Consider the following 13,878-nt stretch of genomic DNA (forward strand, 5'->3'; position numbering starts at 1 on the left):
GAAGGGCCTCAGGGAGGTTGTGGCATTTTTTTGTTGTTTTTTTTTTTGCGGCACGCGGGCCTCTCACCGCTGCGGCCTCTCCCGACGTGGAGCACAGGCTCCGGACGCGCAGGCTCGGCGGCCACGGCTCACGGGGCCCAGCCGCTCCGCCGCCCGTGGGATGATCTTCCCGGACCGGGGCGCGAACCCGCGTCCCCCGCATCGGCCAGCGGACCCTCAACCACTGCGCCACCGGGGAAGCCCAGCTGTGGCATCTTTGAAAACATCTATTTTTAACCATTTTCAGAAAAACTCACTGGTGTCTGCACCCCCGGGGGGCCAACGGCCTCCAGAGCTCCAAAGCCGCCCACCTTGCACCCCCTTTCTGTTGTGCGAGCTTTTGCATTTTTCACTGATCTCTGCATTTTTAACGTCCTCTGAAGCAGCTGCTGGTCAGCCTGGACCACTGGTGCTGGTACCAGTTGTTTTGCAGGTGCTCTGGTGACAGAGCTGCACACGCGGAGTGTCCCCGGCAGGCCTGAGGTGCAGCGTGCAGTTCTGTGGACTGAGGTTTTTCGGGAGCCAGCAGCCTTATAGCTGAAATGCCACCAGCTGAAACGTGTCACTTTGAATTCTGTTACTTTGTTATTCATGTATGGCTGCTGAATGGCTCATTTTTCAAAAGCCAAATTAAAAATCTCTTGATTTTATAGTTCTTTTTTTGTTATAGTTGAACAACCACTAAGGTCTGCCTACTGAAAGTAAGAAAAAGGAATTTTGAAGTTTTTAAAAACCACATATTGTATCCAGAGCAAAGAAAATGAAGCCTCTTTCCCAGGCGGAAAAGCTATGAATTAGAGATTTTATGAAGTAAAAACAAATGTCAGGTTCCGTTTGCATCAGTTGCATTATCATGCATTTGGAATTGGGCTCCATTCGGTGTGTGTGTGGCCCAGGGCTGGAAGGAGTAAATACGGGATGTGGTTTGGAGACCGTGTCATTGGATTGAGTTAACTCCCTGCTCTGCCCTGTGTCTTGCAGTTTGGTGTTTGGAAGTCGGCTGGACATCCACTCGGGTGGCATAGATTTAGCGTTTCCTCACCACGAGAACGAAATCGCACAGTGCGAGGTCTTCCACCAGTGCCAGCAGTGGGGGAATTATTTCCTACATTCTGGTGAGCGAGGACTTCAGAGTAACTTGTTCCATTTCAATTCTCTCGACTCCGTCCGTGAAATATAGCTACATTTGGAAACACCTGAATCAGCTAATAGGTCAAGAAACAGAGTTGTCCCTTAAATGGTCTTTGGCTTGTTGTTGGTTGGATGTGAACTTCCTTGGATTGGAATATACCGAACATGCCTTTTGGAACTGAAATGTGAGCTGACGAGAGTTTGGAAAATGTTATGCAGGGCTGTTCTATAGAAGTTTGTTTGAAAGGAAACTATGAAGGGGGAATTTCCAACAGTTTGATGTCGTAATGATTATGAATACGCCATTCTTGAGCTGTGACATTGTCACCGTAAATACCTGTCATTCTCTGAAAGCACTGCCTTCTGGCTCACTGTTCAAAAAGCCTCGTGATTAACACCAGCCGTCTGCTCTCAGAAGTGGATACGAAGTTGTGAGACCAGCGGCGTCTCGAGCGAAGCAATTTTGGAATTTCCTGTGATGCATGGGGAGATTCACGTGTCCAAGATTGTGACAAAGGTCGCGGAGCCACCGTGAACTGGTTTTGTTACCTTTCTGGAGTGGGCAGTGAAGGTATTTGAGGCGAAGAAAGAGAAAAGGCTTTGGTAGTGATGGGGTTGGGAGAGGCAAACGGTCAACATCTAAAGCTCAGGAAACCAACAAGAGCCATTTCTTTAAGTCCTTAGATTAAGGAAACCAGGTTTTGCCAGCGAGGTGGTATTAAACGCAGACACACTCCAGTTTTGTAACATGCAGTAGCAGCTTCAAGTCTGCGGTGACGGTCCACGTGGGTGACAGTGACCAGCGGGGCTGCCTTCCACACAGGGCCGCCCTGCAGCGCCTCTGCCACCCCGTGTGCCCCGCCCAGAGCCCGCGGGCCAGCCTCGCGGCTCTCTGTGTGACCCCGCATCTCGGTGCTGCCCTGAGGTCGTCTGAAAGGGACGGGCTGAGTTGCCGTTCCCAGCGCGGGGGCCGAGGTCCGGTTTCCACCTCGTGTCCCTGCTTGGCGCCCGACAGGAGCCAGAACCCGCGTCCTTCGTGCCGGGCCAGGAGCCCGATGGCCCCGGCTCCGTTCCTCCGGCACTTCGGCAGGGACCCTGGACCCGTTTCCGGTCGGGGCTCCCTCCTTTTCTCAGAAACCGCGTGGGGCCAGGTCTCCGCCTTCCGCGGGAGGACTTGTGAGAGCAGAGTGCTCCGAGCCCATCCGGGGAGGGAGTCACAGGTCCCAGGGATGGAGGTGTTCCCGTGCCCGGTCGCAGGCTCGGGGACAGGTGATCCCGTGTTACCCGTCGGGACGCGAGGGCTGGTCCCCCGCAGGCCCTTCATCGGTGGCGCTCGTGAGGAGTTGGGGTTTGCCGTCAGCACCCGTGCCCCTCGGCGGCTGGGCCTGCCATCAGACGGGACCCGCGGCAGTGCCAGCGCTCACGGGGCTCTGTGTCCGCCCACGGCAGGTCCTGCTGCTTTGGATGCGGCGTGGGGAAGGGTTTTGCTGTTAAGACCCACGATCCGTTAGGACGTTGGAAATCTTCTTTGTCCCACTTTCACCCGGTCCCGGAGGAACAGCTGTGTCTTGACACCCTGGAGAATCGATGCCTTTTCCTGAAGTGAATGGATGGAAGGAGCGTTCAGCTGTCAGACGTTTCATTTTCCAGATGTCGTCAGTTTTTTAAAACTTCACTTGTACTTGGCGTATACGGCAGGCTGCATAGGTTGACATACTCGAGGTTACGTAGCTTTTTGGGAGCCACATCGTAACCGGTTCTTGGAGAAGTTGGCTTGAAGAAAGGTGGTGCTTGAAGTTGTGTCAGAAAAAGTGGAAGAATCTTCCGTTGGGAAATCGCAGCTCCCCTGGAAGTGAACCTGGTACAGCTGTGGTCCAGGAGGAGGTCCAGGCTCAGATGGAGGAATCCTGAGGGGGTTCGGGTCCCCCCGTCTTTCACACACGGGGGTGAAACGATGCTGAGGCTGGGATATGTCTGAAAACGAGCTACAGACACGCTCGCAGTGTTGCTCGGAGACCCGCACGCTTCGTGGAAGCAAAGATGTGTCCTCTCCTCGGGCGCTGAGTCAGGTCCCCTGTGTTGGTGACTCACAGGAGAGGGAGGGGCCGTCCCCGCAGTGTGATGCCCTGGCCCAGGGTGGACGTGGGCCCCCCCTTGCTGGCGGGCTGAGCGCGGGGCCGATCTGGGGGGGCCTGTGTGGGCATCCACGCAGGGCTGTGTGACGGGTCAGGGCTCCCGGAGTCCAGGCACCTTTGGAGACGCGCCCTCCTTCACCCTGCCTCTGGGGGTGCGGAATGAGTGACTCTGTTTTTGTTTCAGGGCATTTGCACGTGAAGGGCAAAGACGAGAAGATGTCCAAATCACTGAAGAATTACATCACAATTAAGGTAACGCACTTGTCGTGTTTCCTGTGTGCCCACCAGTCTGCCGACGTGTCACGGAGGCAGATATGCATCAGGAGACCCCCATCTCCGGTTCCCTGTGTCCCTGGGGCCCTGACAGGCTTCTTCTGCTTCTGGCTTAAACGGCTTTCTCTTGTCTAAAAGTGCGAGGCGGTGTTTCCTGTCCTGTCGCCTCCTGTGTCGGCTCCTGTGTCGGGGGCCTTGGCCTCTTCCCCCTCCCTGTTCCAGGACTCCGATTTTATTGATTTGGGCCCTTTCTCTCTCTCTCTCTCTCTCTCTCTCTCTCTTTTTTTTTTTTTTTTTTTTTTTTTTTGATGAGTCTAGCTAAAGGTTTATTGATTTTATCTTTTCAAAGCACAAGCTCTTAGTTTCCTTGATCTTTTGTATTTTTTTGTCTTTATTTCATTTATTTCTGCTCTTACCTTTATGATTTCTTTCCTTCTATTAACTTTGGGTTGTGTTTGTTCTTCTAGTGCCTTAAGGTGTGAAGTTAGGTTGTTTATTTGAGATTTTTCTTAAGTTTTTCTGAGGTTTTTCTTATATTACTAAATACTTCCCTTTTAGGACTGCTTTTGCTGCATCCCACGTATATATGAGGTTATTTTAGTGGATGATCTCAGTTTGAACACATGCTAACAAGCTTGCATTTTTACCCACCTCCCATGTTTAATGTTTTTTACATCATGTTTTACATCTTTTTGTTTTGTGTATCACTTAACTACTTATTGTGGATATAGATGATTTATAGTATTTTTGTCTTTTAACCTTCCTACTAGCTCATCTTTACTGAATGTTTGCCTTTACCAATGAGATTTTTCCTTTCAGAATTTTCGTATTTCTAGTCGTGGACTTTTCTTTTCCTCTTAGAGAAGTCCCTTTAACATGTCGTGTAATGCTGGTTTAAGGGTTCTGTTGCTTGTCTGTAAAATTCTCTCTCCTTCAGATCTGAACGAGCGCCTTGCTGGGTAGAGTACTCGTGGTTGTAGGTTTTTTCATCACTTTGAGTGTATCATGTTGCTCCTTTCTGGCGTGCAGAAAAGTCAGCTGACAGTCTTATGAGAGTTCCCCTGTGAGAAACTAGTTGCTTTTCCCTTGCTGCTTTTAAGATTTTCTCTTTAATTTTTCCATTTTAATTACACAGTGTGTCTTGCTGTGGATCTCTTTGGGTTCATCTCGTTTGGGCCTCTCTATGCTTCCTGGGCTTGGATGTCTATTTCCCTTTCGCAGGTTAAGCAAATTTACAGCTTAGCTGGAAATATAAGCTCTCTGCCGCTCTCTCTCTCTCTCTCTGCTGGGGCCCCTACAATGCGAACATTAGTGCGCTCGGTGTTGTTCCAGGTGTCTCTTAAACGCGAGTCTTTTGCATTAGTCAGCTTTCTTCCATATGGACTTCACTCATTTGAATGGCTGAATCATCTGTTGTGAGGGTGCACCTTCATTAGTTTAAACCATCCCCTATTGATGGCCATTTAAATTATATTTTTCATGGCCGTATTAAACTACCTCTGCTTGGGTTCATGCATTTAAAATTTTCATAGATATTACAAAGTCTGCATTACTTTCCTGACCACTTACTGAGTGGCCCATGGGGGGGGGGCGCTACTACAGGACTGAGTTACTTCCCTGCTGTTGGACTTCGAAGGAGACCAGTCTTCCCCAGCCTCACATTCCAGCCCCTGGCAACTACTGGTCTGCTCTCCATTTCTTTTTTTCTTTTTCTCCCTCCCTCCCCCTCTCCCCCTCTCCCCCTCTCTCTCCCTCTCTCCCTCTCTCTCCCTCTCTCCCCTCTCTCCTCTCTCTCCCACACCGCATGGTTTGCAGGATCTTAGTTCCCTGACCAGGGATCAAAACCAGGGCCCCGGCAGAGTCCTAACCACTGGACCGCCAGGGAATTCCCTGCTGTTTCTGTGAGTTTTTTTTTTTTAGATTCCACATGTGGGTGAGATCATACAGTATTTGTCTTTCTCTGCTTTCTTTCACTGAGCCCAGTGTCCTCTAGGTTCATCCATGTTGTCACAAATGGCAGGATTTCCTTCTTTTGATCATTAATAGTCCGTAGTGTGTATATGCACGTGTATGTGTGTGTGTGTGTGTGTGAGCACGTGTCACATCTTCTTTATCCATTCATCTATCAGTGGACACTTAGGTTGTTTCCGTATCTTGACTATTGTAATGCTGCATTGAACATAGGGGTGCAGATATATCTACGAGATAGTGATTTTGTTTCCTTCAGATGTGTACCTAGAAGTGGAATTGCTGGATTGTATGGTAAATCTATTTTTGATTTTTTGAGGAACCTTCATACTGTTTTCCACGGTGGTTGTACCAGTTTACGTTCCCAACCAACCATGCACAAAGGTTCCCTTTTCTCAATATTCTCATTAGCACTTATTTCTTTTCCTTGATGGCAGCCATTCTGACAGGTGTGATGTCTCACTGTGGTTTTGATTTGCATTTCCCTGATGATTAGTGATGTTGACATCTTTTCAGGTACCTACCTGTTGGCCATTTGTAGGTCTTCTTTGGAAAAACGTTTATTCAGGTCTTTTGCCCATTATTGAATTTTTTTTTTTTTTTTTTGCTGTTGAGTGTGTGTAGGTCTTCTTTGGAAAAACGTTTATTCAGGTCTTTTGCCCATTATTGAATTTTTTTTTTTTTTTTTTTTTTTGCTGTTGAGTTGTGTGAGTTCTTTATATATTTTGGATATTTATCCTTATCAGATGGATGGTCTGCAGATGTTTTCTCCCATCCTGTTGGCTGTCTTTTCATTTTGTTGCCTGCTTCCTTTGCTGTGCAGAAGCTTTTTAGTTTGATGTAGCCCTACTTTCTTTCTGTGTCATTATCAGGAAACGGTCCACAGACACAGAATGCCGTAGAAAGGTCAGATTCTAGATTTCCGTTGAACTCTCTGACTCCATAGGGGCACCCCACAGTGGTGAAAATAAATACCCTTTAGTGTTGCTGGCGTTTGGAGAACTATTAACTTAGATTTCTGAACACACATTGAGGTTTATCATTCTGAGTGGCAGGAGACTCCCCCTCTTTTTTGGGGGGTGGGGCAGCCCAAGTGGTGTGCAGGATCTTAATTCCCCGACCAGGGATTGAACCCGTGCCCCCGGTGGTGCAAGTGCAGAGTCTTAACCACTGGACCACCAGGGAAGTCCAGGGAAAACCCTTTAAAATAAAACCATCTAAAATCCTTTTTGGATGAAATAGAGAACATGGCTACCCTGAAAACATAAAGTGCTAAAATGAAAAAGAGATCCCTTTTAGAAAAACTGAAGACCTAGACAGACATAAAATATCCATATGTTAGTTTTTAAATTCTGTGACTAAATGCACGATTATGAGTAGAAAGTCAGGAGTGCAGGAGAGAGAAGCGCGTGGGGCTGGGAGCGGCGTGTGGTGTGTCTGTCAGCAGTCAGGGCCCCGGGGCTGCGGGGAGGGCTTGCTGACGGTGGCCACGCCGCGGAGATGCACAGCTTTGCTCCTGCCCAAACAGCTCCACAGCCGTACATACCAAGCGTCTGGCAGCGATTTATAAAAAGCTAAACAGACGATTTACAAAAACAAATCCTCACCTAAGGCAAGCGTGTCCACTGGGAACAGGCCTTCTGCTACATTGTCAGAGACAGGAGAGGACTTGTAACAAGTTATGAAGCAGCTGAACCCATGCTTTGGGGAAGGAAACCTACAGAAATCATTCACAAAGGCCAGGGAAAGATCAGAGGGTGGCTAAGGCCCTCCGAGGACCCGGCGTTCACTCTCTGTCCCCGGTGTAACCCTAGGCCAGCTGAGCTGCGTGTTTACTGGGGTCCCGCCGAGCACAGCCGGTTATCACGAGACCCTGGCAGGTCAGGGAGGCGCTGTCAGAGTGGCTGGAGTGACGGCCGACGGGACACAGAAGGACTTGCAGAGAAGGCACAGGATGCGAGGCTGCAGGGCAGCCCTGGCCTTGGGTGTTTGGCGTTTGGTTCACTAAGCCTTGTCTTTTTGTCACCATTATAGACACACTGCAGTTACGACACATCCGCATCTTAGCATTCTGTAAGTGATGCTCCGTATGCGACAGCGCTAGTTATTTATCTGCCTGTGCTGTTCGTGGTGTAGTTACATCACAGTGCAGGGGCTCGGTCTCCATGCTGCTCCTTTTGCAGATTTAAAGGGGAAGTGACAGGTGAGAACACGAGGGCACGTGACTGCGCAAATGCGAGAATTAACACGCACACTGTGCTGTCCACCGGACGGGTCTCAAGTTAGTTGGCTAGTTTGGGAAATTAAGGGGACGAAGAAATACTCCTTTTTCGCACTCTGGAAAGGAGCACCAGGGGACAGACACGGATGCTGACACACCCGGTGTCCTGATGAAGGTCGGGTCGGACGGGGCTCTTCACCTTTGTCCCTGTCGATCCTGTTGTTGGCCTGGCGAGATCTGTGGCCGCTTCCTTAGAGCGTAACGTTTTTAAACACACAGAATGAAATCTGTAGGAGTCTGACAGGTGTTGATTATATCGAGATACAGGAATCCATGCCCTCCCTCACTTGAGTGAACGCTCTAACAGAATCCAGCCATGGGTCTGAGCCCCGCAGCTCACGTCAGATGAGCGACCGTACAGGCTGTATGGAGGTGACGCGGCGAACACCCCGCGACTGCTCGGGGGGCGGTCCAGGTGTCTACACTGGTGGTTGGAGGAGCGCTGCGTGTGCCTGGGGGTTAGCGGCTTCCATCTCTCCTGGCCCCCTGCAGGAGTTCCTCAGCACGGCCTCCCCAGACGTCTTCCGCCTCTTCTGCCTGCGGAGCAGCTACAGGTCAGGTGAGCTGGCAGGGAGGCCTGGGTGCTCCTCACGTGTGGCCCCGGGGAGCCTCTGAGGACCCTGAAATCCGGGTGGGGTGCACCCCACCTCGTGCCCTGAGGTTGGGTTCTGAACGGAAGCCTGAGGATGCTCCAGGGAGCACGGTCCCAGCACTCGGCCTGGGAACCCCGGAGCCTGTCCCGAGGCTGCAGCTTTGCAGTGGGACTCCGGTGCCCAGCACTCCGCGGGACCCGGAGAGCCTGAGCCCACGGCACCTGCCCCCTGGCTTCATGAGCCGTCCTGGCACAGGGCCTGAGCCAGGAGCCCTCAGCACAGCACTGCCCCTCCCCTGGGCCAGAGGGCATGTCCCCTTCCAGCCCTGAAGGCGAGTCTGGGGACCCCGGCACTCCCCGCTGGCCGGACCCCTGTCCAGAGACCTGGGGCCGCCCAGGCGCGGCGAGTGTCCCTAATCTGTCCCCGCACACTCGTGGGCAGGGTGATGGCCGGGTCTCCCTGCCCCTCCGGGAACACGGAGCCGGAGTCCTCGTGGCACCGGTCGTCTGGCCAACCCAGAGGCGCTTCAGGCGCCCGGCAGGGCCCCCGCTTTCCAGAGCCATCTGTCTGTACATCTGCCTGTCAGCAGGCATGACCCCTCAGCCACCCACGTGGGGAGGGGTGTCCACGTTTCCTGCCCGGGGTCAGGACAGAGCCTGGCGGTCTGCGGGCGCTCGCGGCTCCCGGGTGACCAGGCTCCCTCCCCGCAGCCATGGACTACAGCGACGGTGCCATGCTCGAGGCCAGGCGTCTGCTCCGTGCCATGGCCGCCTTTGTGGAGGACGCTCGGGCCTACATGAGGGGCCAGCTGGCGGGCGGCCCCGTCCAGGAGGACGTGCTGTGGCAGAGGTGGGTGCTACTCAGGACCACCCGAGGCAGCGCTGTGGACACGGGGCTGGGGCTGGTGGGAGCCCCAGGCCCGCCAGGGGAGGGACAGGGACCCTGCCTTCGGGGAGGCCTGGACGGCCCACGGTCGCGTGGGAGCGTCAGGAACCTCGTGGATGGCGTGGTCGACAGGAAGTGGGGCAGGTGGGCAGACGAGCGAGCTGCTGAAGGAAGGAGGGGGGACCCGGGTCGCGGGACGGGTTGATGGGCGCGTCCGGAAGCCCAACGTGTGCCCCCCGCCCCCCGGGGGTCGTGACCACAGGCCGGCCGTGCCTGCAGAGGTGCGAGCACAACAAGGGGCCCCGGGAAGTGAACTGAGTGGTGGCGCGGGTGGGAGGACGGAGCCCACCCCGGACGCGGAGACGGTGTTTCCAGTTCTGTTGCTCGGTAAATGGCTCGACGTGGTCATCTGTTCACTGCATCCAAAAAAAGGCGAGGAAGGTTTGAGATTGGCTTCAGAGACGCTGAGAAACTGGGAAGACGAACAGAGCCTCGGGGGATACCAGAGGGAGATGAGGGCAGGGTCATCGGGGGTCCCCAGAGGCTGATGGTGGGCGGGGTCTGTGTGCCCCGCCACCCAGGGAGCCCCTGGAGGAGTAGAGGCCCCGGGGCTCCTTCGGGGCTGGCCGGCCGGGAAGAGGGCATCTACAGGAGAGAGGCAGGAGCTGCCTGTTGGTCACAGCAGTGGTGCCCAGGACGAAGCCCAAGCTCTGGGGCCGGGCAGCTGGGCCTTGTGGGGCTGGGAGCCGTCAGTCACTCGGCCACCCTCCCAACGGTGGGTGCCAGGGAAGGGCTGGCAGTGCCGCTCACCGGCAGGCGTGCAGGGGAGAGTCTGCACCTCAGTCAGGAGAGGTCAGGTTACGCCAGCTGACAGCGCTGGGTCGTAGGAGCCCAGGCAGCAAAGGTCTGTGTCTCCCTGTGGTCACTCGGGCCCAGGCTCGGCGGCTCTGCCCAACCCTTTCCTGTGCCTGGGGAGCAGGGCACCCGGAGGAGGTGGGGAAAGTCTGGGACGAGAGGCAGCAGGGAATCAATACGGTGGCAGAGCCTCGGAGGGGCCGGTGACTGACCGGCAGGTGTGCAGGACAGCGTGTGAGTGAGGGGTGGCTCGAAGGGGACCTGACGGTGCCGCTAGGGACAGGTAAGGGGGCAGGCGAGGAGGAGGTGACGGTGACCTCAGTTTCCTTGCCAGGGGCTGAGGGGCTCGAGCGTCACAGCAGCCGGCTCCTGAGGGTGTCTGACAGCAGAGGGAAGGAGCTGGAAGGGCTGCCCCAGGGGCGGGAGCTGAGGGTGGAGCCCCCGGGGGGCGTCCGTCCTGGGGGCCCGGCCAGCGCTGCAGCTCCTGCCACCCAGCCGGGTCCCTGGAGCGGCCGCGTCTGCTCACCTCCCCAAAGGCTGGGCCGCACCAAGGGGGCCGTGCAGGTGGCGCTGGCGGACGACTTCGACACGCCGGGGGCGGTGGACGCCGTCATGGACCTGGCTCACCACGGGAACAGACAGCTGAAGGCGGCTGCCGAGGTAACTCCTGGGACATGGCGACAGTTCTGAGGACAGAGCAGACGCCACCTCGCCAGCCCCTGGGGCCACCCAGCTCCCAGAGCCGGTGGCCTCCGGGCCACCCCTGCATGTGGCCCCATCCTGAGCCGGGGTCAGTAGAACTGGGGGCCGTGGGGAGGCCCGGCACGTGGGCACAGGAGCTCAGGGGAGTCCGAGTTTGTCACACAGATGTGAGATGGGGAAGGAAGCCGGGTGGGGACCCCGACTGCCCCCCAGCCCTGCCTGTCCCTGGGCCCTGGCGCCAGGCTCCTCTCGGACGCCCAGGACCCTGGGACGCCCCGAAGGCCACCTGCTGCCGCCGCCGCCCGGGGGCTTGGTGCCAGCACAGGCGCTCAGAGCACAGGCCCCGGCGGCGGGCGGGAGCGCCGGCTTCGCAAGGCTGCGTCCGCGCCCACCGGGAGCTGACCTGCCCGGGCGGGGTCGGTGCTCTTGCCTTTCAAGAGCCTTCTCTGGGTGACTTGTTGCAGGCGGCCGGGGGTCCCAGGAGCCCTGCTGTGTTCGGTGCCGTCGTGTCCTACGTGGAGCAGTTCTTTGAGACGGTGGGGATTTCTCTGGCTGAGCGACAGGTATGCTCTTCTCTCTTCAGTCCTTGACTGTGGGACTTAATCTACACGCTAACACTGTAACAGCCGCTTCTTTCCTTCAGAAACGCGGATTTTAACGGTAGTTAAAGGCCAGACTTACCACGTGCTTAAGATGTGTTATGTTCCTTAAAAGGGGAACAGACGCAGAGCTGGGATTTACTAACCGAAACAGGGTTCTCAGCAGGACAAGCGTGCACCTCAGCTGCACAGTGAGTGGTGAGCCACGGTTCCGTGTGCACTAGTGTCCGGGAAAGAACCTCAAAGTGTACACAGCAGTCAGGCTGCAGGGGACACGTTTCTCCGGAGCCGTCTGAGCTGCCGGCCGGGTCCCAGCCGTCAGGGATCCCCGGGCCTGGACCCCCTGGCCGCCCACGTCCCCGTCACACACTCCTCAACAGAGGCCCACTCCAGGCCCGTGGGCTGTTCGGCCACCGGGTCTCCGGTCCCCTGTGTGTGGAACGTCCCTTGGCCTTCCATGGCCTTTTCCTGCCCTGACACCCCGGCTCCTTGGGGACTCAGCACATGTGATGCCATCCTCTGGGCCGTGATCCCCGTCTGTCCCGCGCCCGGGATGTGCACCGTGACCACGCTGCAGAGACCCTTCCTGGCACCACTGTGGAATCGGGTCCTCCTCCCGCTCGCTGCTGGGGGGCGGAGCGTGGAGCTGGCCGTGGTGCCACACACGGCCCCATCCCTTTGGCACGTCCCTGCACTGACGTTCCCAGCCCATCCGGTACCTTGTGTCGCAGGCAGGAGTCGGCTTTTCTCCCAGGAGCCTGGCTGCTCTCAGCGGGGAGGGTCTGGGCACTGAGTGCTCGCTGCACTTGGCCACAGCTGCTCTGGCCCTAGGCGGGCAGAGCCAGCCCCCGAGATCCTGGATCCCCTCTCCGTATCGACTGTTACCCCCGACACATCGACTCCGGTTCCCGACAGTCCCAAGCCACCTCCCTCCCCTCTGGGCTCCCACCTCCCAACATCACTCCCCTGCTGCCCTCCCCATGTATACCTGTCTCCCCACGACCACCGCCTCTCCCCTCACCCCCAGCAGGCTGTCCTCTGCACAGAAGCGTCCTTGCCTGACGCCCCAGGCCAGGGTTCCTCCTCCTCCAGGGGGCCCGCCTCGCTCTGCCTCACTTAACAGCCTTAGGACTGTTGTTCAGGACCAAAAAGGAATGGGCCATAGCTGCCACTTTCTAAAAAAGTGTGAACAGGCTGTTAACAGGGAAGCCTGGACTGCACACGGGGGGACGCCACCCCGGGTCTCCCTGTGGACACTGCCGGGCCACCTGCTGCCGTGAGGCCTGGGCACAGCCCACACTGCCAGGCCGTGGACCTGCCAGCTGAGGCCTGGCACCAGCTGCCCTGGCCATGAGCGGGGATGTCTCCTAGGACTGTTAGGCTGTGAGCTTCTCTCAACAGAAAGACTCGTGTATCTCTGCAATGTTTTGTTTGATCGAGAGACACTGGTTCCCTAGTGGACTGTGGCCTTCCCTGCGTGGTCCAGGGCCTGTTGGCGGCTCACACTAGGCTGAGGGGACCAGGTCTATGCTGGGTCACCAAAAGCCCACCTCCTCCCCGAGCTGGGGCGCCCCCGGAGCCCGCTGGGGGCTCACGTCTCTGTAACGAGCTGTCTTCTACTGTGGGAGCAGTGGCTGGGGATCGCGTGAGCCGGCCCCTCCTCCGTGGGGTGGGGGTGGGGTCGGACGCCTGAAAACTTGGAAGGGCTCCACGCCCACGCCAGCCCTGGAGCTCCCCCAGCCGGCACCCACACTGCTGGTCCCCGACCCCAGGCGAGAGCGCCGCGGGGCTGCATGTGCGCGCGCCCACCCGTGCACAGAACGTCCAGGGCCTTGAACGGTGGCTGGAGCGAGCAAGTTTGGTTTCCTTGGTCAACGAGGCCCAGGCCTGCCGGCTCTGCCCAATGACCCTCCAATGCTGCCCGTCTGCAGTGGCAGCTCCCGCTCACCAGCCTGGGCGACCGGGACCTTAGGGCGAGGCGTGGGGAGGGAGACGAGCCGCGCCCCCTGCCCCTCCCTGGCCCGGGCCCGTCCGCTCACCCGGCGCCTGGGCAGTGTGTTTCAGGGGCCAGCGGCCCGGCCGCCCTGCACAGCGTGGTCGAGGAGCTGATCCGCTTCCGGCAGAAGGTCCGGCAGTTCGCTCTGGCCGCGAGGGAGGCCCCCGGGGAGGCGCAGCGGCAGCTCCTGGACAGGCAGCCCCTGCTGGAGGCGTGCGACGCGCTGCGCCGGGACCTGGCTGCCCACGGCGTCAGCATCAAGGTGAGCGCCGCCCCGCCCCCAGCTCTGCCCCTGCCCCCGCGCCCTCTCACCCGGCCCGTCTCCCTCCCCAGGACCGGGGCGGCGTGTCCACGTGGGAGCTGCTGGACCCGAGGACAGAAGACCCCAAACCAGGGAGCTGAGGACACGGGATGCGGAAGC

General features: G+C 57.0%; 1 protein-coding gene across 1 annotated transcript in view; it reads left to right on the top strand.

Moving 5' to 3' along the window:
* The window catches only part of CARS2 (cysteinyl-tRNA synthetase 2, mitochondrial), a 37,236-nt gene extending 23,377 nt beyond the window's left edge, over nucleotides 1–13,859 (top strand). The window contains exons 8-15 of the mRNA XM_007455323.1: nucleotides 1,021–1,154; nucleotides 3,490–3,557; nucleotides 8,320–8,386; nucleotides 9,131–9,269; nucleotides 10,697–10,820; nucleotides 11,327–11,425; nucleotides 13,516–13,719; nucleotides 13,791–13,859. Coding sequence (XP_007455385.1) covers nucleotides 1,021–1,154; nucleotides 3,490–3,557; nucleotides 8,320–8,386; nucleotides 9,131–9,269; nucleotides 10,697–10,820; nucleotides 11,327–11,425; nucleotides 13,516–13,719; nucleotides 13,791–13,859 — 904 coding nt within the window. The remainder of the gene's footprint in view (nucleotides 1–1,020; nucleotides 1,155–3,489; nucleotides 3,558–8,319; nucleotides 8,387–9,130; nucleotides 9,270–10,696; nucleotides 10,821–11,326; nucleotides 11,426–13,515; nucleotides 13,720–13,790) is intronic.
* The last annotated feature ends 19 nt before the right edge of the window (nucleotides 13,860–13,878 follow it).

Source organism: Lipotes vexillifer, unplaced genomic scaffold (genome assembly GCF_000442215.2).
Source record: "Lipotes vexillifer unplaced genomic scaffold, Lipotes_vexillifer_v1.1 scaffold132, whole genome shotgun sequence".
In the NCBI taxonomy this organism is placed as follows: Eukaryota; Metazoa; Chordata; class Mammalia; order Artiodactyla; family Lipotidae; genus Lipotes; species Lipotes vexillifer.